This window comes from Henckelia pumila, chromosome 1 (assembly GCF_033568475.1).
Source record: "Henckelia pumila isolate YLH828 chromosome 1, ASM3356847v2, whole genome shotgun sequence".
Classification (NCBI taxonomy): Eukaryota; Viridiplantae; Streptophyta; class Magnoliopsida; order Lamiales; family Gesneriaceae; genus Henckelia; species Henckelia pumila.
The window spans coordinates 69,366,087-69,391,761 of record NC_133120.1 but is presented as its reverse complement, the minus strand read 5'-3'; the positions used below and the strand labels follow the sequence as shown (position 1 = coordinate 69,391,761).

Sequence of the window (25,675 nt, the reverse complement as noted above, 5' to 3'; positions counted from 1 at the left end):
TAGATACATTATTATATTTTTTAGTTTGTATTATGAAAGTCGATTCAAAGTATATTGTAAATTTGTAACATCCACAGTGAACCAATGGTTCGCATGATTCGGTGATGACATATTTCAAATTGATAACACAGATGATTATTATAAATTTGAGCCATGGATACCGACCAGCTGACGACATGTCTTCAAGAAATCTTAATTGGTGTTTCTAACTTCAAGAAATTTTTATGTGTTTGTAATCTACAAATATAAGTAATTATAGATTTTTTTTTTTCACAAATGGATTTTTTTTAATAAAATTTATTAACAAAAAAATTCATAATCATTTATTTTTAGAGGTTGCAAACACTACTTTAAATCACTTAACTTCCTTAAGAAGGAAATAATATTTTAATGACGTATCAAATATATAACAATTCTGTATATATATAAATGTAAATATAAATATTAAAAAAAAGTACAAATCAATTTAATTTGTTTTGAAAAATTATAATCGGTACAAGTGGAAGAAGAGCTAAGCAAACCCAATATTTCTTGCTATAGGTACATTTACCTTAAAGAAGTTGACCCTATATGTGATGTTCATGGACAGTGAAACGTAAATCTTACCCCTACCGGTTCCACATAATTATGGTGTCAAAACATCGAGTATGGTACATAGGCAGGCGATTCCGGGATCTCATCAAACGCGGTTGTACGCAACTGATTTGCTGAACAAGCGCCGTATATACGCAACTTGGAGCGTGCTTACAAGAGCCAAGAGAAGATATTCCCCCAATGTATAAAATATGACGCGCCTTCTCGTGCTCTCGTTTGCTGCAAAAAAATCCAAGATTAGCGGGAGTTTACCCCGTCGATTGATGAAGTGCAGTCTTCCCAAGTAGAGAACTTCACATGCGCAGAAACACAGATCATAAAAAATTGAAGACCCATTGTGATTGTTCTACTATAGGGGTCGATGTAAAGTTACACAAAGGTGAGTAAGTGGTCATAATTTCATGTTTTGTGTGAACCACGCGACTGTTACTGTAATTTACCAAAAAAAAGACTGTAAAGAAAGGCCTTACTGTGACGATGACGAGCTTCACGTGCTTTCAAGTACATCTGCTCAGCCGTGATTGATTCCATAGCCTCTCTCAGTTTCGCGATTTTTACGTTAATGGGCTCTAAATGTTCTGCAAATGAAGAGGACCAGCAAGATAACTAACCATCCAGTGAAGAAAGACTAATTAAATGGACCAACAAAAATGGATCTATAAAATAGGAAACATGGTATATGAACGAACCATCCTTTGCGAGGTCGTGCTCTGATGGAATATGGCCAACATGAACGTAGAAAGAGACTGATTCTGGCGTAGAATGAGGATTATGGAAACAGAATTTGTACATCCCATTTTTGGGGGCCTGAAAATCAAATTTGCCTTCCGATGTTCCTTTCAATGTGTCAATGACATCCCCGGCTGGAGACGTAATCTGTATAGAAAATAAATAAGCATGAAAAATTAAGTAAGAATTCAGATTAAAATATTTGCTCCATATTAGACATATCCATGCTGTATTTTTGTTAGTACCTCGAAGGGCACAGATAATCTTTAGAAAACAAAGGCCTTAGAAGCAAATAAAGGCTCCACAAGAACAACCAATCGTAGCCATGACACCAAAAGACAGACCAAACCACCCGCCAACTTGTCAATTTTATTCCAAAGTTTTAAAAACTGTTTCCCATTTCGCAACATATTAAATTTTTTTTTATCTAATCTTTAATGTTTAACCTTAGTTTGAAATGAAAATATTAACACATTAAAGGAGTGTGAATTTAATCAGAACTGGTTGAATTATTATAACACCATAACTACGGGTGTACACGAACTAGAACATAAATTATTTTGTTCAATAATTCGCAAACCTCCTGCCACTATAATATTTTATTTATATAGTATCATTATATATTAAAACATCTCTATATATAACCAAATAACACGAACCAGACGCAACTAATATCTTTATTTGTAATTTAATCTTATATTCTTGATTGGTTTCTAAATATTCAATCCAGAATAGCATGAGCTAAGTCCACAATTTCTCTTTCCCTTCCTCCCAAAATATCACAAACAAATCCATGAATCATTCCATCTCATCATAAACTCAACAAAGAAACTGAGACTGCACTAGACTTGCTTATCGACAAAATATACTATGGTCCAACTGTCCAAGAGGTTTTCAGAGACCAGGCTGAAACTTGAGGTGCCCAATCTGAGGAATTTAAGGCTACTGATTCTCGAAGAACACTTGAATATCCAAGTACAAGTGGTAAAATCTCAATTACACCAGATAAACATACTGGAGCAAGTGAGCAAATTGGTAAATGGAAAATATTACAATTCTAAAACTCGCAGGGCTCAACTTTGTACGAACGATAGTGTTCCGATCAAAGTCAAACACACAAGAAACCAGGAAATTTGGAGTGTGTCTCAATTACAGCTTAGATTGTAGAAGCACGTCGTTTAATCAGTCATTGAGATGGCTATGTTTTCGAGTTCGTATTGCTTTCTGAAAACAAGGAAAATACCACTTGTCATCTTTTTCCTTCCCCTTTTCTATTTCTCATTCCTCCTATTCTCTAGTATATTTACTTAATTGGTTCGATGGAATTGAAAGCTTGATGAAACTGCTAAATAGCAGGAGTGTATCTTGCTCAACGGACGATCATAAAAAATCCATCAGAAACTGACATATTGGAAGGGGGAAGTTAAACAACACAATTTCATATCACGTTTCTGATCTTTAACTATAAGCTTAATCTCAAACTATAACTAAATCATTAGACCCACAAAACCAGCTAAAAACTAACAAATCGAACCCGCAGCTACTAAATCCTGATAGTGTCCAAAAATAAAATAAAATCCCACCAATTAACTAAACAAAGATCAATCGAAAACCCATAAAGAACAGATAAAACCCACAAAAAATCCATCGATAACGCAAAGAAAAGTGTATTACAGTGAAGTCAATGCCGGGGTGATCGGAGCTCCAGAAAATATCATGATCCACAACAACGAAACTCCCAGAAACTGCATCGCCCTCATAGAATACGTATTCATACAGGCACTCGAGGTTGTTCACGGTTATGGAGAGGCCCGATACACGGCTCGCCGGGGCCAAAAGCAGCAGGGTCAACACGGCGCACGCCACCCCACAACTCCTGATTCCTCGTCCCCTGTCCATCAAATCAAAACTTCAAATTTTCGGAGCCACGACCCAGATTCTATTTCCTGATTATGAAGCTAAAGGAAATCTTTTGGGATTTTGGATTTTTTTTTAGAGGGAATTCAACTGGGAAAGTCGAGAAAAAGTCAGCCTCGGTCGGCGACCCCCCCACTTTTGACTTTAACCCAAGTATCGAGCTAATCAGGTTTTCGAAAATCTACAAGAGAAAAGCTAGCACAAGAATTACCCAAGACTCAAGAGCCATATTATATTAGATTTAGGTAATGTTTGTGAGACATTTTAGTAAGTATTTTTTAGTTTTTTTAAATAAAATTTCAAAACTTTGTTAACGAAAAGGTGAGAAGTGCTTTCTAAAAGCTTTCCAAAACACTACCTTATTGGTTCCCCGGTCCCGGATCCTATCGTTTCGGAACCGGAACGGTTCCGGTTTCAAGCTGAAAAAAGCTTGTAATCAATTCAAACCGAGACCCTATTCGGTAAAATCTGATGGTTTTAAATTTTAACTTTTCGAACACAAATTTAAAATGTTCATAATAATTTAAGTATTGAATTTCATAACTGAACATCTAAAATTCAACATGATAAACTAAAATATATTTTGAAACTCCGGATCTTCGTCGGAGATTGAGCTTTGAAATTCGTCTATTGCTCCAACGATACTATTTTTTTTTCGGCTGCAAACCAATCTTGGAAGCATATTAGCATGCTAAGGTAGTGTTTGAAAGAGCTTCTAGGAAACATTTCACTGTATTTTGTTAACAAAATTTTGAAATTTTGTTAAGACTGGATAAAGTTGAGAATTTACTCCCCACTAATCTAGAACATCGAAATTCTGTACAGTCTCAATATATTGGCTGGGATAGATTTGGATCTCATTGTAATTTATTTTCGTAGCCGATTTTTCTTTGAACTTTTGTCATTTCAAACTTTGAAGGAAGTTGAGTTGAAAGAAGTTGAATGCTCCACTTTTGTTTTTCTCCGTCGGTCTCTCCTCTGGTTGTGCACTAGGTTCACCTTGTTCACTAGCATACATGTAGTGACCCTTACCTGGATCACCTACTAAACAGAACTTAGACATGCAATTAACTTAATTAACAGAAAATCAGAATAAGCTGCGGAATCAATACAAATACTACAATCCCAAGACAAGGAATCTGTAAATATCCAAATAGTTATACAATCATATCGAATAACTGTATCAACCCAATAACAGCAGAAATAAAACCTAGGCGAAGCTCCAGTTGACCAACCATTGCCTAGCCCCTCTTGGATCCACCCGCCTCATCCAATCGCAAACCTGCCCCATGGAATAGGGTGTCCAAAAACACAGAGTACGAGACGTGAGCATAAAATGCTCAGCACGAGATTATGAGTATACATGCATGCAAAGTGAACTCCCAATAAACTCGAGGTCAAGGATCAGATAACAAAGACAGACCGAGCTCTGGTATGTAGCACGCTGTGCCGTCTCTTCAAGAGGTGACTCCCATACCGAAATACCAGTGGATATGTCGGACCCAAATCGATGGAAGTCCAACCACTAACAGGATAGGGTAAAACCCTACTATAGACATCTCGAACGAGATAGCTCAATATGAAAATGTATGCAGCATAAATCAATGACATATAAATCATGCAGTCACATAATACATGCATACTCAGTCAGGATATCTCGAACGCTACTTTCGTACCTAACATCGAAGTCTGAACTAAGCTGAAAGAAGACAACCCCTAGCTTTCTTAGGTTCAAGCCCGACCCGACCTGATCTCAAGCCCGACCCGAACTGCACCTTGTCAAGCCCGACCTGAACTGCTCCTTGTCAAGCCCGACCTGAACTACTCCTTGTCAAGCCCAACCTGAACTGCTCCTTGTCAAGCCCGACCTGAACTGCTCCTTGTCAAGCCCGACCTGAACTGCTCCTTGTCAAGCCCCGAGCTACTCTTTCCCGAACTCCCGAGCTACTCGTCGGTCCGAGTAGAACTAAGAAGTGATATGAAATGGTGTGAGAATGACCGAACCCTCGACTCCTATTTATAGAGGATGAGTCGGGACAGGTGTCCACCGAGAGCATGACACCTGTTAGGACACTAATCGTGCATTAGCTCCAGCCAAGTGTCCATTCCCGACCTGAATACCATTTGTTCATCCCATGACCGAACACTGGCCTTGCACATCACTTTCTTGAGCACCCTAAGCCCCGACCCGAGCCAAACACATACACATGCCCGAGCCCTAGCTCCATGCCCGAGCCCTTGCTCATTCTCATGCCATGTGTTCTTGACTTGTGCTCTTGTTAATAAAATATTTAATAGATCTAAACATAATTAACCATTTAATCTTGTAAATTGGAACTGAGCTACTACAATACAAATCAAACAATTATTGGAGAGAATGCATGATTGATTCTTTTGATCGTCAACATTCGTCTCAAGAAATTTAGCATAATATTCAAAAAATATGTCTAATCCGCCTTGAATTTGACTAGAATCAAGTAATGTTTCTATGTCATGCAAAATCGGGATATTCTTCCAATATTTTACAAATTTGTTTTTCATACTTTTAACAAAGTCATGCATAACAACATCATCACGATATTCAATAAATTTATAAAAGCAAATTGAAAATAAAAGGTAGAAACATAGTTGAATTAGGGTAGTTAATCCCAAAAAAATTTTCGGTTGTTTCTTTAATAATTTTAAACAAAAGAAACACAGTTCATCAAAATATTTCAATCTTCATTAGTCAACATTTGAAAGTCTAAACCATATTATTGGAATATGGAGTAACTAAATCTTTAAAACGTAATAAAGTTTGAAGCAAGTGATATAAAAAATTCCATCGAGTTTTAATAGGAAGAGAATTTTTTTTAATTTAATCTCGTTCTCCACTAGTTTTTTTCAATTACGTCCGTGTCTTTTTTCACGCAATAATTTCTCACATAATTTGAATTTTTGTATTACAATAGACAAATGCTCACCACATGCACATTTAACACATAAGTTGATAATATGACATGCACATCTAACATGAAGCAAATTATCATCTAAAATCGGTTTTAATGAGTCTTTAAAGTATCTAATCGCAAAATTATTGACACTCGCATCATCTAATGTGATCGAAATTATTTTATTTTGTATGTCATAAATATTAAAAACATTTGTAACATATCTAGCAATACTGTATGCGTTGTGTGTTGATTCTAAATGATCGAGTGCTAAAATCCTTTTTTGCATAGTCCAAGTTTCATCAATCCAATGACATATAAGAACGAGATAAAATTTATATTTCAAATTAGTCCAAATATCAGTTGTGAAACTAACTCTACAAGAAATATTTGAAAATGAGATTTTATTGTTTCTTTATATTCCTTATACATATCAAAACAATAATTCTTAAGTGTGTGCCTAAAAATATTGTGAAAATCAGATTGAATAGTACTAGTAAATTAAACAAAACCTTCTTGTTCAGCTATTATAAAAGGTTGACAATATTTTGTAACAAATTTAACAATATCTTTTTGCGAAATTTCTTTTAATTATGAAATATTTACCACTTGAAGATTTAATTTGTTGTTGGGTTGGTTCCCTACCCAATGGTTGTAGAGTATCATGGTCAAGTTTATATACCTTGAATTAAATTTTTTTCAAAATGCCGGTACCATCGGAACCACCACCCGTTTTACAAGAATATTTGGTTTCTCAAATATTACATATGGCAAAAGAGTTCGTATACCTTGTGTGAGACCTCGGTTCTAAACATCTAATCTCGAGATTAAACAACAATTAAGGCAAACTATAATCCAAGATTAAAAGCAATAAATTTTTTTTAAAAATGAACAGTGCTCTGCTCGATCGGTAAGATCTTACCGATCGAGCGAGCCAAAAACTTCACAAGTTCTGCCCGGGTAAAACCAGCGCCGCTCGATCGGTAAGATCTTGCCGATCGAGCGGCCAACGAAATGCAGAAACAAAGAATTGCAAGAATTGCCATCGCTCGATCAGTAACATTCTGCCGATCGAGCGGTGACAGAAACAGAGTAATAACAGCAGAATTCATGCTAGAATTTAAGTACAATACCATCATAATATTATCATGCATTACCATCACAACTTCTCCAACTAATATATGAAGAATTGGAGTCACTCACTCGCTCCAATTATAGAATATGCAACTATAACATTTCAACAAAGCTCGCATAATCAATACAACAACATAACGAAGTTCGATATCTAAACATGTTCCAATATCACTAGGTAGACATGCTGAAACGACTTCTAAACCGAGTCTCACTACTAGCTCTCCCTCTTGATGCTAACCAGGCCTTTGCTGACTTGATCCTGCCCCACCTGTTGCCAAGTACACATACAAAACAAAGCTATAGCCGGATAACCGGTGAGAATGATAATCCCAGTAAAAGCAACATAACAAGTAATACAACAATAAACATGCTTTCAAGACAACAACGAAATCAATAACAACGTAATGAAATGCATGTCTTTAAACCGGGATATCAAATCTGATAAACGAGGGATTGCTGCTGTGCTTTTGGGATCCCGAGGATGAGATCACGTAACGACTCACCGACTCTCCCAATCGAGGTGATACCACGTATCCCACTCCTATAGACTTTGAGCAACTATAATGAGTATGTTAGCACCAGGCGAAACGACTACGACCTAAGCCACTCAATCATAGTTCCCAAACGTCTAAACAAAAAAGGGCGGTTCTGCCCGCTAGAAACAAGATTGGATCAAGATGAATGCATAACAAAAAATAAACATAAGCCACATAAACAACTCAAATAACAACCAAAATACAAGTTCCACATGCTAGAACAAGTATTGATGCAATATGTGATTTGAAAGGGAAACTCGAGAACCAACAGTCCCGAGTATGCTATCCCGCTACGATGACTGCTTTTACCTTTCAAGGCAAGTAGTTCCAATCTCTGGAAAAGCTACAACAAAAAGATTTTATCAACATCTATACAACCTAAACAACAAACGACGACTCAAGGAAAACTCTTTACCGATCTTCGTCCAACTCTTGACGATCAAAATGCTGTTAACCCTGGGTTTGACAAACTCCAAACGAATCTGTTCAGATACAAATCAAAGATCAATAACCATGATCAACTTACAAGCCAAGTTCAACAACTCAAAACGGTTCGAAATCTCAAAACACAAACCGACGGCATAATGACTATAAACTGAACAAAATGACAACGCAGACAGCAGTTCAATACCGATATCAACTCATATCAAAGCCAATACAACCATAACAAGGCAAACCCAACAAATCTCAAAACCATGATTTTCGAAAATGGCTTCCAAAAATTATAACAAATCCGAACGTCGCTCTATTTCAAAACCGACAAGTAATAAACGATCAGAACTCTGTCGAGAAAAACATACTCGAATCTAGAACGATTCTAACAACATCCAAAAATGATGCAATCATGGATGGCTCGCATGCTGATCAAGTGCCTAAGGATCCGTTGGAGATACTACGAGGACCGGTTATGAGAGGCCGAGCTCAGAAGTTTAAGGAAGCATTTCAATCTTTGTTGCTGAAGACACAAGAGGGCGTTGGATTTCTTGATATTCAATTTGGAGGAAGTTATAATCTTATTGAGGTCAAAAGAGTTCAAGAAAGTGAAGAAATTGAAGACCCTGCTCGAAGCCAAGGTGCGCCCGCGCCATTATTTTTCGGATAAGAAGCGCGCTCGTGCCTCCTGATCGCACGCCCACGCTTACGGAAACCAAATTGATGATGTTCTTGCGAACCATAGGCGCGCCCGCGCCATGTCCTGCGCAACAAAGGCGCGCCCGCGCCTAGCCCTAGAGCGCCCGCCCCGAAGTTTTTACACATACCGAAGGTGTTTGTGTGTGTGTTCAGGATTTTTAATATTTTGGTATTGTTTTGTTTATTTTAGGTTTTTTATTCCTACTAGGAAACTTTAGGAGATATCTTTGATATCATTTTGATTTATTTTGCGTTATCTTTCAATATTTTTGGTTGTAATATAAATACTACAACATTCATTATTTGAAGAAAATTAATATTTTCAGATTATTGATTATTCAATTACAAAATTCTCTCTAGAATTTTATCAAAGCTTTTGCTTTACCCAAAATCAAACTTATCAAAGTTCTTCAACTTTGTGGCGTTTGTCGATTGATTATCCTCGTGGGTTGTCAGGAACAGGTTTTTTGAAGGTTCCGTTGTGATCAATTGTTTTCTTCGTGATTACTGTTGCTAGTTTCATTGTAAGCTAGAGGTGGTTAATCCAAAATTTTTACTTGTTTCAAGATTGGGCAAAATTCTTGATTTCTTTTGTTATTGGATTGAGGATACGATTTTAATATAATCGTGTTTGCCTTCCATGCATTAAGGATTCATATCAAAAAACTAGAATGTATCCGATCGTAGAAAAACTTACGATATAACGGAGCTCTCGCTGCAGTGATCGCTAATCTGCCTTCAGAAATAATTTCTAACGGACGGATCGAGCTCGGACTGGATTTTGAAAGCTTGGAAAAAGCTTGAAGGCGTTCTAATGGAGGATCTCGGTTAGGGGAGGAGAAGAAGACTTTCTCAATTCTAATATAAGTGTAGATAATATATAAAAATTAATATTTGCGTTTTAGTCCCTGAAATTTCCAAAATTTGCAAAAAGGACCCTAATCAAAATCAAATCGGCTCGAGAACTTTGTAATCTCCGATTAACTCAAATAACTCATTTCAGATAAAAACGGGGCGTTACAATTCTCCCCTACTAAGAAAATATTTCGTCCTCGAAATCAACGAGAACGACAACTCATAAGATAGAATAAAAAACTAAAGAAAGTAAAAGAACTAACGTCATCCGAATAACTCTGGAAAATGCTGTCTCATGTCAGACTCTATCTCCCAAGTTGCTTCCTCGACTTCGTGACGGCTCCACTGCACTTTCACCAACGGAATCAACTTGGTTCTGAGTTGTTTTTCTTTCCGATCAAGGATCTGAATCGGTCGTTCAAAATAGCTCAGAGTCTCGTCTAACTCGGCTTTATCAGGCTGAAGGATATGAGAAGGATCTGGATGATACTTTTGCAGCATAGAGACGTGAAAAACTTCGTGAATACCAGATAAAGACGGAGGAAGTGCAAGTCTGCAGGCAAGATCGCCTATCTTCTCGAGAATCTCATACGGACGATGAATCTCGGAGATAACTTTCCTCTCTTCCCAAATCTAACAGTGCCTCTGAAAGGTGAAATCTTCAGAAAGACTCGGTCTCCCTGATCAAAACTCAGAGGTCTATGACTGACATTCGCATACTTCGCCTGCCTATCTTGAGCTAACCTCATTCTGGTCTGAATGATCTTAACCTGCTCTGCCATATCTCTAAGCATCTCCGGTCCCAAAACTGGTGACTCGGACAAGTCATCCCAAAACAACGGAGATCGGCATTTCTTATCGTATAATGCCTCAAAAGGCGACATACCGATACTCGCTTGGAAGCTGTTGTTGTAAGAAAACTCGACAAGAGGCAAAGAATCCTGCCAACTAGTGCCAAAGTCTAGCACTACCGCTCGCAGCATATCCTCTAACGTTTGAATAGTCCGCTCTGACTGTCCATCTGTCTGAGGATGATAAGCTGTACTCAGATGCAATCGAGTACCAAGTGCCTCCTGAAGACTGTGCCAGAAGTGCGAAGTGAATCTAGGGTCTCTGTCTGAAACGATCGACTTCGGCACCCCATGCAATCTCACAACATTGCTAACATACAACTCAGTCATCTGATCGTGACGATACGTCATCCTGTACGGAATAAAACAAGCAGAATTCGTCAATCGGTCGATCACTACCCAAATAGCATCGCATCCTCGAACGGATCGTGGTAGCTTTGTGACGAAATCCATAGAAATGTGATCTCATTTCCATTCAGGAATAGATAGACTGTGCAAAAGACCTCCTAGTCGCTTTCGCTCTGCTTTTACTTGCTGGTAGTTCAAACACCGAGATACAAACCTCGCAATGTTGCTCTTCATTCTCTTCCACCAGAACTGGTTCTTTAGATCGTTGTACATCTTACGACCTCTAGGATGAATACTAAACCGACTGCAATGAGCCTCTCGGAGAATACGCTGTCTCAAATCCAAAATATCAGGCACAACAATACGGTTATTCACAAATAAAAAATCATCTCTAACCTGGAATTCAGACTGATGTCCCGATCTGACTTTCTCTACTGAAATCTGAATTCTCGGCTCAGACTTCTGTGCTTCTCTGATTGCTACAAACAACTCCGGCTTGGCTTGAATAGCAAACACTCTGAAAGTCTCCCTATCTGTTTCAAACTCTAAACCAGAAGTGCAACAATCATCAATCAACTGAGAAACACCGATAGTCGAAAGAGATAGAGAACAAAGCTTTCAGCTCAAGGCATCTGCAAATGCATTTGACTTTCCCGGATAATTCTTGATTTCGCAGTCAAAATCCTTCAACAGATCTAACCATCTTCTTTGTCTCATATTCAGCTCTGCCTGTGAAAACAAGTACTTAAGACTCTTATGATCAGAAAAGATCTCGAAAGACTCACCATAAAGATAGTGACGTCAGATCTTCAGAGCAAATACAATCGCAGCTAGTTCAAGATCATGAACCGGATAACGAGTCTCGTGCGATTTCAGCTGCCTCGATGCATACGCTATCACATGATTATGCTGCATAAGAACACAACCCAAACCTCAGTTAGAAGCATCACAATAGACTGTGAAACCTCCAATACCCTTCGGAATAGAAAGAATTGGAGCACTGGTCAGTCTCCTCTTCAGATCAACAAAGCTAGCCTCACAATCTGAAGTCCAGACAAAAGGCGCATTCTTCTGGGTCAGCTGGGTAATAGGCTTGGCAATAGACGAGAAACCCTTGATGAATCGGCGATAATAACCAGCTAAACCCATGAAGCTTCGGATCTCCGGCACTGAAGTAGGTCTAGGCCAATTCATAACCGCTTCAATCTTGCTGGGATCGACAGAAATCCCATCTTCATAAATAATATGACCTAGAAAGACAACTCGATCTAACCAGAATTCACATTTCGACAGCTTGGCAAACAACTGCTCAACTCGCAAAATCTGCAACACGGTCCTCAAGTGTTCAGCATGGTCAGTACGGTTCTTCGAGTAGATAAGAATATCATCGATAAAGATAATGACGAACTCATCTAAATAACGCTGAAAGATACGGTTCATCAAACCCATAAAAACCGCTGGAGCGTTAGTAAAACCGAACGACATGACTATAAACTCGAAATTACCATACCTCGTTCTGAATGCGGTCTTAGGAACGTCTTCCTCTCGCACTCTCAACTGGTGATAACCTGACCTCAGATCAATCTTAGAGTAGACAGAAGAACCCTGCAGTTGATCAAAAAGGTCATCTATTCGGGGTAAAGGATACCTGTTCTTAACTGTAGCCTGATTCAATTGGCAGTATTCGATACAGAGGCGCATAGAACCATCCTTCTTCCGAACAAAAAGCACAGGAGCACCCCAAGGCGATACACTAGGTCTGATGTATCCCTTGGCAATCAAATCCTCAAGCTGCTCCTTCAACTCTCTCAATTCAATAAGTGCCATACGATACGGAGCTTTGGAGATAGGTTGAGTACCTGACACTAAGTCAATGCTGAATTCGATTTCTCGAATAGGTGGCAAACCAGGAACATCTTCCGGGAACACATCTGCAAATTCTCTAACCACCGGTAAATCTACCAAAGCTGGGCTAGATTTCAGTACATCAACTGCATACACCAAAAATTCTTCTGCACCTTTCTGTAGCAAACGAGTCATAGATAACACTGAAATCAAAGGAATTCTAGATCGAGAACCCTTACCAAAGAATTTCCACTCGTCTGCCAATTCAGGTCTGAACCTGACAACTTTCAGAAAACAATCGACTGTTGCCCTGTACTTGGTTAAAGCATCTATACCGTCAATACAATCAAAATCTGACAGTCCAAGTACAATACAGTAGAATTCTAACAAATTTCCCTCAAAACACAGTTCACAGTTCCTGACTAATCTGACAGAAACAATTCCTCCACCCAAAGGTGAAGTAACAGCTACTACTGTAGGCAACAAATCAGTAGGCAAAGCATGCAATAACACAAATTTCTCAGAGATAAAGGAATGGGAAGCACCTGTATCTATTAAAACATGAGCAGAATGACCAAAAATCGAACAGTTACCTGCTATAACATCATCAGGTGCCGCCTGAGCCTGATCCTCTGTCAAGGCAAAAAGTCGTGCCTGCTGTCTCGGGGGCTGGTTTGCAGTAGGGTTACCTCCCTGTCTGTTCTGCTGCTGGGGCTGGAAAGAGTGAACTGCAAAAGACTGCCTCTCAGGCTGAGCTACAGGTTGAGATGAACTTCCACTCTGAGCTCGATCTCTAAAACGCTGAGGGCACACCTTAGAAAAGTGTCCCGGTTGCTGACAGGTGTTACACTTACCAAAGACTCCCACACACTGATCCGGTGAGTGTCTTCCCCCACACTTGCTGCAGTACAAGGATGATGATCTAAAACTCTGTCCTGAACCGAATTGCTTCGAACCACTGGAACTTGAAGAACTGTTCCCCTGCCTCTTGAACTGTTTACCTCTCGCTTTATACTGATCCTTTTTGTTTCCCCCACTGCTTCCACCTTCATACCTCTGCTGCTGGTTCTGATGCTGAGCTGGCTGATTTTGATACTGAGATGGTTGGTTCTGATACTGCCTCTATTGCTGAGGTGCAACCTGATTACCTCTTTGCCTCCACAAGCCTGCTTCTGCTCCCTTTGCGTGATTCATGGCATCCGCAAAGTTGTTAGGCTTGTTGGTGTTTACCTACATGAAGACGTCGGGGTTCAAACCATTGATGAACTGATCTGCCTTAGCTTCTTCATCTCCGGCAATTAGCGGTGCAAAACGCAACAGACTATCAAACTTAGCTATGTTCTCTTCAATGTTCAGATTCCCTTGCCTCAGATTGGCAAACTCTGCTCCCTTATCTTTGCGATACGAGATAGGGAAAAATCGCTTATAAAACTCAGATTTAAAAAGAGTCCAAGTAACTTCCGTACCTCTACTCTCAAATGCTTTCTTCGTCATGATCCACCAGCTCTTAGCAACCCCACATAGCTGATGAATGACTAACCTGATTTTGCTGTCATCTGTGTAATCAATGGAATCGAACAACTGATCAATATCATCCAACCAACTCTCACAGTCAACTGGATTTTCTGAACCCATCAACAACGGCGGATTGAACGACTGAAACCTCTTCAGCAAGGTTTCCATAGGCGTCGCCGTAGCATCTATCTCAACCGTTTCAGTACTAGCTTGCTCAGTTGTAGGAATAACTGGCGGTATGTTTCTGATAATCAAAGGTTAGGACACGAGATATCTCAATCGCTACAATCAGTGCCCTTACAACCGTTTGGAATACCGGATAACAGTCGATAACAGAAACAATTATATCTCAAGTAGATCATGCTTTATAAATTAAATCACAAAAACATGTAATTCCATAATTCTCAACAATAAAGCATGCTTGCATGGAATTAAGTACACAGTTAAATAATTCAAACACATGCGAGGAGCCAATACACGCAGACTCGATCTACCCCGCTCACTCTAGTTCGACCAAGAATCTTAAGGCTCTGATACCACTTAATATGAGACCTCGGTTCTAAACATCTAATCTCGGGATTAAACAACAATTAAGGCAAACTATAATCCAAGATTAAAAGCAATAAATTTTTTTTTTAAAAATGAACAGTGCTCCGCTCGATCGGTAAGATCTTACCGATCGAGCGAGCCAAAAACATCACAAGTTCTGCCCGGGTAAAACCAGTGCCGCTCGATCGGTAAGATCTTGCCGATCGAGCGGCCAATGAAATGCAGAAACAGAGAATTGCAAGAATTGCCATCGCTCGATCGGTAACATTCTGCCGATCGAGCGGTGACAGAAACAGAGTAATAACAGCAGAATTCATGCTAGAATTTAAGTACAATACCATCATAATATTATCATGCATTACCATCACAAATTCTCCAACTAATACATGAAGAATTGGAGTCACTCACTCGCTCCAATTATAGAATATGCAACTATAACATTTCAACAAAGCTCGCATAATCAATACAACAACATAACGAAGTTCGATATCTAAACATGTTCCAATATCACTAGGTAGACATGCTGACACGACTTCTAAACCGAGTCTCACTACTAGCTCTCCCTCTTGATGCTAACCAGACCTTTGCTGACTTGGTCCTGCCCCACCTGTTGCCAAGTAAACATACAAAACAAAGCAACAGCCGTATAACCGGTGAGAATGATAATCCCAGTAAAAGCAACATAACAAGTAATACAACAATAAACATGCTTTCAAGACAACAACAAAATCAATAACAACATAATGAAATGCATGTCTTTAAACCGGGATATCAAATCTGATAAACGAGGGATTGCTGCTGTGCTTTTGGGATCCCGAGGAGGAGATCGCGTAACAACTCACCGACTCTCCCAATCGAGGTGGTGCCACGTATCCCACTCCTCTAGACTTTGAGCAACTATAATGAGTATGCTAGCACCAGGCGAAACGACTACGACCTAGGCCACTCAATCATAGTTCCCAAATGTCTAAACAAAAAGGGGCGGTTCTGCCCGCTAGAAACAAGATTGGCTCAAGATGAATGCATAACAAAACATAAACATAAGCCATATAAACAACTCAAATAACAACCAAAATACAAGTTCCACATGCTAGAACAAGTATTGATGCAATATGTGATTTGAAAGGGAAACTCGAGAACCAACAGTCCCGAGTATGCTATCCCGCTACGATGATTGCTTTTACCTTTCAAGGCAAGTAGTTCCAATCTCTGGAAAAGCTACAACAAAAGATTGTATCAACATCTATACAACCTAAACAACAAACGATGACTAAAGGAAAACTCTTTACCGATCTTCGTCCAACTCTTGACGATCAAAATGCTGTTAACCCTGGGCTTGACAAACTCCAAACGAATCTGTTCAGATACAAATCAAAGATCAATAACCATGATCAACTTACTAGCCAAGTTCAACAACTCAAAATGGTTCGAAATCTCAAAACTCAAACCGACGGCATATCGGCTATAAACTGAACAAAATGACAACGCAGACAGCAGTTCAATATCGATATCAACTCATATCAAAGCCAATACAACTATAACAAGGCAAACCCAACAAATCTCAAAACCATGATTTTCGAAAATGGCTTCCAAAAATCATAACAAATTCGAATGTCGCTCTATTTCAAAACCGACAGATAATAAACGATCAGAACTCTGTCGAGAACAACATACTCGAATCTAGAACGATTCTAACAACATCCAAAAACTAGAATGTATCCGATCATAGAAAAACTTACGATATAACGGAGCTCTCGCTGCATTGATCGCTAATCTGCCTTCAGAAATAATTTCTAACAGACGGATCGAGCTCGGACTGGATTTTGAAAGCTTGGGAAAAGCTTGAAGGCGTTCTAATGGAGGATCTCGGTTAGGGGAGGAGAAGAAGACTTTCTCAATTCTAATCTAAGTGTAGATAATATATAAAAATCAATATTTGCGTTTTAGTCCCTGAAATTTCCAAAATTTACAAAAAGGACCCTGATCAAAATCAAATCAGCTCGAGAACTCTGTAATCTTCGATTAACTCAAATAACTCATTTAAGATAAAAACGGGGCGTTACACCTTGTTTCTCAATATCAAAGTGATCCCAAAATTTTCTTCGTTTTGCTTGGATTGTAGTCGTTCTTGTTGACATCATATTGCTTTCTCGGGTGGACGATGGTGTCCCGACATCCTTGTTGGGGAGTTCCATGGGTTCTTCCTCTACGTCATCAAAGTTGGACAAGTAGCCAAAATCTTCACCAAATTCGGGAATATATCCAGCTCCACCACGACCACCACCACTAACCACCACGATTTGAAGATGACACATGCAATTGAAATTCAAATTATTTATTGGAGTAAATTGCGAGGAGAGAAAATTGATTGTAGATAAATGTAGAAATTGGATAAAATTGTAGAGAAATGTAGAGTTGAGAGAATATTGTTGTGTGCAAATGTTAAAAAATTATCTTGTATTTATAGCGGTAAATTTTAGGGGGTAAAAAAAAATTGGTTTGCAATTGGGACCCCAAAATTGGTGGCCAAATTGCAATATATAATTCAGCAGCTGTTTGAAACGGCTACTGATAAAACCGTTGGGCCAACGGCTACCCCAATGGCCTAATTGTTTTTTAAAAAAATTTACTGGTTTCGGTTATGGGTTGGGTCCGATGACGGTTCAGATCCGATCCCAGAATCGGAACCGATTGAATCGGTTCCGAAAACAAAGAAAAGGTTCAATCTATTAAGCTTAATGGATTGGAGTCGATTTTGGGTCTGGTTCTTTCGTACCGGTCTTGGTCCCAGGTTTATTGGACCGGTATCGGGCCGGTTTCAGTCCTAACCGGCCCGTTAAGCATGCCTAATGATCATCAACTGGAGTGTCCAGTTTACAAGACAATGGATAGCCTATATAACAAGAGTTTAATACATAGCTGTGGTTCTATGTTTAGTTTAATATTATGGACTTAAGATTATTAACGATTAAGAAATGCACAGACTTACTGAGTCTATCCATGATTACCGTATTGCATTATGGATTTGACGATATTTTGGAAAGCCCAGAACAAAATCCATAGAAATATGTTCTCATTTCTATTCTGGGGTTTTTAGGGGTTGAAATAATCCTTTGGACCATTGATGTTCTGATTTAACTTGTTGGAACACCAAGCATCTAGCCACAAAATTTGCCACATCATTCTCATTTCATTCCCCCAAAAGTTTCCTTTCAAGTCTTTGTACATCTTTGAACTCCCGAAATAGACTGCATTACCTCATGTAGAATATAGTCAATATATGGTATATACAATATTTTCCTCATCCATATGATTCCATTACAATAAATCTGAAACTTGGGTGATTTTCCTTCCTCGGTTTGTTCTTTGAGTTTTATCAGTTTTGGATCTCGGCCTTGGTTAATTTTGATAATCTCTCGAATACATGGTCATGCTGAAATCGAACATAAAATCATTTTCCCCATGCTCTTTGACCGACTAATTCCGTTATTAAATAATTATGCAAGTGCACTAGGTCAACTAGTAGTAAGTGGATGAAGAGTCCAGATATCGATCCCACATGGACTGGCTAACGATTACCAAAATATATTTATTTTAACTTAATATAAACTAAACAATAAAAGTGATTTGATAAATTCAATTAAATTTCAAACTAACAAATAAATTATTAATAAAAGAAATTAAAGCAAACTCGCACTAACCCTTGGGATATGAATTCGATAAAAGTAAATCGATCAAGATGCACGCAGGTACCGAAAAAATTATGCATACACGTGGCAAAATCTAAGATCCAAATTTAATCTAAATCACGACGAATTCTCCTAATCTATTCAACAATCTATTTCTAGAATTTGTTAAACCTAAGAAAGTGATACACGTTTCCAGCTGTTTTTAGGCTTGATTCGTTGGTTTTAGGTTTTTTGGTGCGTGCGTTTGAGACTGAAGGGGTGGATTGTTGTAGGATTAAGAAAGGGACGAGACATTTGTTTTAACCGTGGTTTTTAAATAATCGATCCTGTTGTGTTTAGATTCTGAATGTGTGATTGCTGTTATTTTTTGAAGGATGATGAAATCACGTACACTTTCCTCCTACCTCATCGATATATAGTCTTAGATCGTCCCCCCGCTTCCGCAGATGGTATGAATAATTTTTATGATAGTCATCTCTTCTCTAGTACTGTGAATTGTGGATTTTGGAGTAAACTATGAATGTGTTATCTCGAACATCTTTCTCTTCCACGTATTGGATTAGGATCTGGTTTGAAAAATCAGTTAGTTAGTAGTTAGCTTTTCATTATTAATGTGTTGGATTTTCTTCTGCAGTTATCGAGATGCTGCTCACTACCATCAGGTATGTGATTTGTTCCTTGTTATTGTGTCATTTTGAATCTCATAGATATAGATTAACATTGGACTCGTGAATCGGATCTTAAACTTGTTTACCAGATGTGTGATAAATGTCGGCATCCGGGAATGATCACGATTGTCGATGCCTGTAGGTTGCGTGGATTCAGACCTCATGCCAAACGAGCGTTGAAAGTTTACAACAAGTCCAATGTTAGACAAGTTATATATATCACTGCTCTTATTATTTGATGTTCATAATTATTTTCCGGAGGTTCAAGCTAAAGAAGCTTTACAAGGTGAACTTTCGTGGAGCTCAATATCAATATATGACTTTCAGTGCACAACAAGTGGGACTGGCCGGTCAAGCTCCAACAGGTCAGATATGCTGTTTGATAATAATATTTATAATGAAAAAATAATATATTTGATATAAAAATTAAATTAATATTTTTGACATAAATTTTTTTTTATTTTTAATGAATTTGATTGAATTAAAACCTCATCCCATGTATCGATCGTATCATAGAAACTTGTCTGGTATAAAATTTTATTTTCGTGACTTTAATATCGGCGAATAAAGTAAAACTCTGGTTAACAATAAGATTTTTTATTCTCGAAATTAATAAAAATCTTGTACCTCATTACATTATCTAGTATTCTCTTCTCAAGAACATTCACTTTGATGAATGATCATCAAATATTGGAAAGAAATATATCTGTCATTTCATTATAAGCTCGTTCGGTTCCACAATAATTTAATTATCATTTTATTTCATTTCATTTCAATGATAATGTCAATGATCCATCGCATACTTTATAGTTACTTATGATATGAGTAGATCTCTTATGAAATTGTCCTACAGATCTTTATCGATGTATAAAATCTATTCATATTTATAATAAAAAAAGTAATACCACGCTTTATCATACAATCTTTATGTTTAATAAGTTTGTGATAAAATTCGTTACCGGTTCTGCTACTTTTGCCAACTGAACATTGAATGAGGAACAGAAACTTCGCAAGTGGTTGGTTCAACTATTGATGGCGCTTGATTACTTGCATACCAACCATGTACTCCACTGCGATGTCAAGGTATATTAAGATTCTAAACTGTTGGGTCTCACATTCGGCTGTATAATATTCTTGGGAGTTCCATATATGAAATTGGACAATCCCCCCTTGAGCGAAGCTTTTGGGGTTGGAGCTAGATCCAAGTTCATCATACACTGGGTACCATCATCACGATATAATGCCACAAGTATCCATATATTATAATACAAATTGATAGTTATCAGTATGTCACGAATACCGGTTCGTATTTGAAGGTTCATCTTTTAATCTACATTTTTATTCTGAGTGTTCGAATATATTTTTGACGAAAGAGCAGGACATCCGCTTAGGTGAGTGAATATATGTTGTATTCATGATATTCTAAATGTTCAATTATGAATAACTCATTTCAGATTTCTATTACTGTGTTTAAAAGTTGTTCCATTATGCTGTTGCTTTCAGGAGATTTCGGGCTTGCAAAAGTATTGACATCTGATGATCTTGCTTCCTCTGTAAGTTTATGGAATGCTAATTTCTCAGGGGTTTTATCTTTCTCAATATTTAAAATTAAATATTGTTTTCTTAATTACTTCTTGTGTGATCACAGATAGTGGGTACACCAAGCTACATGTGCCTGGAGCTTCTTGCAGATATACCTTATGGTTCCAAGTCGGACATTTGGTCCTTGGGTTAGCCTATTTATGTTTTGTTTCTATTATTTGACTTAAATTTTTTACATTATTTTTTTGCTGCTAACTTTTCTTGTAATGATATTCAGGATGTTGTGTGTATGAAATGGCTACTCGAGTACCAGCATTTAAAGCCTTTGTGAGTTATATTTTTCTACTTATTGGCATATTGTTGTCGACTTTTTTGTTTAGTCTTCACTTGTATCAATCTATTCTGAGCACTGAACCATGATAAAGATTTGACTCTAAATCTTGATTTGTCATGAAATCCAGTAATGGGAGTTGAGTAATGTTGATGCACGTCTCGTATTTGCTAAGATAAATTCTATTTTGCCCCTTATATTAACACCAAAATGTGGTATTTATACGCTATTGTACCTCAATGTATTTATTCCGGAATGTGCTATTTTTCAGTGAAAGAATGACAATTTCTGCTGAGATTACAGGGTTGAGTACGAGCTACCAAACCTCATCATTTGTGCAATTACCAAAGAAAGCTTGTATAAAGCATTTCAACATGGTATTACAGCAGAGCAGGCAAAGAATCACATTGTATAGTAGTTGCGGTTTTGCATCTCAAAGTTTTCCTTTAGGTTGCTTTTGGATCAGACAAATTTGCATCTTGGAGGAGAAGCTGTAACTGTGGCTTTAAGTTACTTTATTTTACCGTGTAGATTGAATTAGAATTAGAGTTTTGATTGATTTGTAATATTGAAAAATGTATATTAAATTTTATTTTGGAAATTTTAAATTTTGATTTATTTATAATATTGAAATTTGTATATTAAATTTTTTTTTGTTTTTTTATTTGAGAAGCGACAACGGATTTTATCCATTGTCTTTGTCATTTTAAAACTGTTGTATTTTTCGGTGTTGTTAAAAGTTCGCTAAAAAAGCATGCAAACTAAACATGAAAATAACAAAAGAATATGCACAAAAACATACTTATCAACTCCCCCATAATTGAATCTTGCTCGCCCCCGAGCAAGACAAATGACAAAACAAACACAATGCACAAAACAAAATTAGGATAATGCCATGGGAAAGTAATAGCCTCAGTGAAGTCTAAGTATAGCCCAAACTCATAAAATACCCTCAACTATTCACAATACACCCTTTATTTAGTGTGAACGTGTGTGTGTGTATGCATTGTTATTCCAGTTACATGCAACTTAGAAAGAATCCATTTACAAGACTTCTTAGCGAGCTATTAACACATCTGTGCAAGTATCACTCTCGTGCACCCATTCCTTCCAAATACCTCTAACAAACGCACCTCCCTTGAGATTATATTATTACGCACCGCCGGATTTTGCATCCGACTTTCTTAAGCCCCATAAATTACCCGCAAACTTAGCTACAACTTTGATAGGATTCGGATTTCAGTCCCCTCGTCTATAGTACGGATGGAGCATCAACCTCATTTCACCCGCAAACTCAGTTTCGGACTAGGTGATTAGGATTTCAATCCCTTGTCCGAAACCCAGATGAAGTTGTTATTATTTATTTTATTTTCAAAATTAAGAACTTTTTTATTTATTGGAAAAACAACCTCATTTCGTCTGTATACTTAGCCTTGGAATTGGTAATTAGGATTTCAAGTCCTCTTCCATGACCCGGATGGAGTTGAGTTTTTCAAATTTTTTTATCATTTTTTTTAAAAAAATTGGTGCGCTCAAGATCATAAGTGCAATGCTAGAAGATCATCAAAATTCACAGGATACAGTTAAGACCACTAAACACCTAGTGCCGTGTAACGGCCAAGCAGACAAAAATTTCATCAATTTTTTCTCTACAATTCACTGGTTTAACAGGATTGCTTAAAAATATTCACGGTTCAACCTAAGGTCTCTCATGTCAAGTCAAGGGCAAGAATTTTCAATAAAATTCAATTTTACTTCACTATCATCATCGGATCCCATTCATTATCCTAACTCGACACACAAAAATGCAAGACTAAATGTAAAATGCAATAAACTCTCCCCCCATACTTATTTAAAGCATTGCCCCAAATGCTTAAATTACAAAATAACACAAACAAAAATGAATGACACTAAACGCAAGAAAATAAAATAAAAATAACACTGCCCTGAGGATTCTTCTACATCCTCCTCCGACAGTAGAGCACCAACATCAACTTCACTTAACAGGGCAACATATGGAAAACGACGGGTGAGGAGCTTGGATTAACAAAAGATAATAAAAAAATAAAAAAATAAATATTTAATTTAAAGAAAACACTGGTTGCCTCCCAGTCAGCGCTAAATTTATAGTCTATAACCCGACTATGCTCCTTTGTTTAAGCTCAAGGTGTATCATCCACTGTCGTGGATGCAATCCCTTCAATGCTTCCTTGTCCTCCAAATCCTTTGGCGGACAGTGTGACATATTGTGAGACCTCGTTTCTAATCTTCTAAACTCGAATAATTAACTACAATCGAACATTGAGAGCTAAGGAATTCGAATCAATTTTTTTATAAAAGACCCCGCGCTCGCGCGCGCGGGCTAGCTCGACAGAGCCCGGAGGAAGACCTCGCGCTCGCGCGAGATACACCTCTCGCGCACGCGCGGGGTTACAAGACAGAGACCGCAGGGGATTGCTCGCGCGCGCACGGGCAAAATAACCCGAGTCCCCCCCAGGCCTCCCCTGCGCGCGCGCGAGGTTGGCCAATCGGACAAAAAATCCCAGGCTTTCCACAAGCCAAACAAAATCATTTCCAATCAATTCAAAACCCATGCACACATACATATCAATATTTAGAACATACAATATTCTAAGTTCTGCCCAAAATACATCATATCAAGTTCGACGATAGGGTTCGTTCGACTAATAAAAATAATACAAGTCCAAAAGGCACAACCCTACGACACACGGTGTCTCACTTATATCATTCTCACCCCGAGCTAACCCAGACGACTCGGTCCGGCTCCTGATCCTCCTGTTGTCAAGTATACATACAAACAAAAACAACAACCGGATAACCTGATTAGAAATATAATTTCTAAGTAAAAGGGACAGACATACAATATCAATTAAACACCTCATATTGAAATGTATCAATCATCAATAAATCAAATGAGGGTGGATGTATGCATGACTTCAATACTCGGGATTATCAAGTCAGATAATCAAAATATCAGTCGGTACTCGGTTGGGATCCCGGGGTCAAGTCATTACAACAACCCACCTACACTCCCATTCGGGGTGGATGACGCACAACTCAAACCCCTAGACTTCAGAGCAACTATAAGAAGTATTCTAGTACTTGAAAAAACTCAAAATCTAATGCCACTTCAATATAGCTCCCTAAATCGTCTAATTTCAAAACGAATCGAATATTCGGCTTAATATGAATGCAAGTGTAAACAAAATAAATCAATCAAGTTCACACCAACAAATAAACATGCAGTATGTGATTTTTGGGACTCGAGAATCAATCGAACTCGAGTATTCAACCCCATTCAATTCAATGTTGTCTTTTACCTTTTCAAGTTCGTCGAAGATTCAAATCGTCTTCAATTCTCGAATCGATTCAAACTTTCAAGTTCGTTCCAAACCCGAATCTTCAACCCAAATCTGAAAATGTAGAACCTATGGATTCGATATCAATCTACTAACTCAAACAAATCCGAAAAACAAACCGAAACAATACAACCAATAATCCAAAACTCGATTTCGACGGCATAACGACTATAAACGGTCAAACCAAAAATCTTCAATCTACAATCATCATCAACACACTTCAAACCATCTACTAAACCAACATAAACGACCAAATCCAACCAAAATCCAAAAACCCATTTTCGAAATTAAGCCTAAAAAATCATATAAAATCCAAACTTCGTTCTTTTTCCGAACCGATTTTGAATACACGGTCTATGCTAGCTCAAGAACAACATACCCAAAAATTATCAAATTCTGACATACCGACAAAAATCAAAGTTCGTGGATCGTAGCAAAACTTACGTCAAAACGAAGCCCTCGTTGCGGTGATCGTGAATCTCAACTCGAAACGAAAATCTGACGGTCGGATCGTGCGAATTGGAAGGAAGAAAAGCTCGAAAAAGCAACAACCATGGCTTCTCTCTCTCGGCTAGCGTGAAGAGAAAGGGAGGAATGAAGGAGAGAGGGTGGTGTTGATGATAGAGAATAATAATAAGTCTTGTCAAATAATATACTCCCCATTGACTAGTCAACCGACTATTTGCAATCCGGTCCTTGAAACTCCAAACTCAACAATTCAATCCCGGCTCAATTAATCTCCATTAATTCAGTATAAATAATAATCAACTCTGCTAATCACGAAATAATTAATTTCAGGGCCTTACCATTCTCCCCCTCTAAGATTTGATTTCGTCCTCGAAATCTGACAGATCAAAACTGAAACAAAGAAAGAATCATACAGAAGAAAAACTCACATCAATCGAATAACTCTAGAAATCGTTGCCTCATATCAGATTCGGTCTCCCAAGTTGCTTCTTCTACTCCGTGACGACTCCACTGAATCTTCACTAACAGAATCGACTTGTTTCTGACCTGCTTCTCTTTCCTGTCAAGAATCTGAATCGGTCTCTCGAAGTAACTCAGAGTCTCATATATTTCTTCCTCATCTGGCTGAAGAACATGGGAACGATCCGGATGATATTTCCACAA

The 25,675-nt window shown here is 38.0% G+C and overlaps 2 protein-coding genes across 7 annotated transcripts; one reads left to right on the top strand and one right to left on the bottom strand.

The window, feature by feature from the left end:
- Window positions 1–405: 405 nt before the first annotated feature.
- Window positions 406–3,405, bottom strand: LOC140875256 (transmembrane emp24 domain-containing protein p24beta3-like). The gene is made up of 4 exons (XM_073278909.1): window positions 2,998–3,405; window positions 1,284–1,470; window positions 1,065–1,172; window positions 406–813 (listed from the first exon to the last, which is right to left on the bottom strand). Exons 1-4 carry the CDS (start codon window positions 3,220–3,222, stop codon window positions 680–682), a joined length of 654 nt encoding a protein of 217 aa, XP_073135010.1. The 5' UTR covers window positions 3,223–3,405; the 3' UTR covers window positions 406–679.
- Window positions 3,406–18,736: 15,331 nt separating this feature from the next.
- On the top strand, window positions 18,737–21,697 carry LOC140875790 (serine/threonine-protein kinase Nek3-like). Of its 6 annotated transcripts, none has more exons than XM_073279576.1 (6): window positions 18,737–19,285; window positions 19,381–19,656; window positions 20,795–20,844; window positions 20,940–21,021; window positions 21,111–21,160; window positions 21,468–21,697. In XM_073279576.1, exons 2-6 carry the CDS (start codon window positions 19,530–19,532, stop codon window positions 21,471–21,473), a joined length of 315 nt encoding a protein of 104 aa, XP_073135677.1. In that variant the 5' UTR covers window positions 18,737–19,285; window positions 19,381–19,529; the 3' UTR covers window positions 21,474–21,697. The 6 variants fall into 6 exon arrangements, with proteins under 6 accessions (XP_073135677.1, XP_073135681.1, XP_073135676.1 ...); XM_073279580.1 differs by adding an exon at window positions 20,294–20,374 and having other exon boundaries at window positions 18,737–19,656; window positions 21,436–21,697; XM_073279575.1 differs by having other exon boundaries at window positions 18,737–19,656.
- The last annotated feature ends 3,978 nt before the right edge of the window (window positions 21,698–25,675 follow it).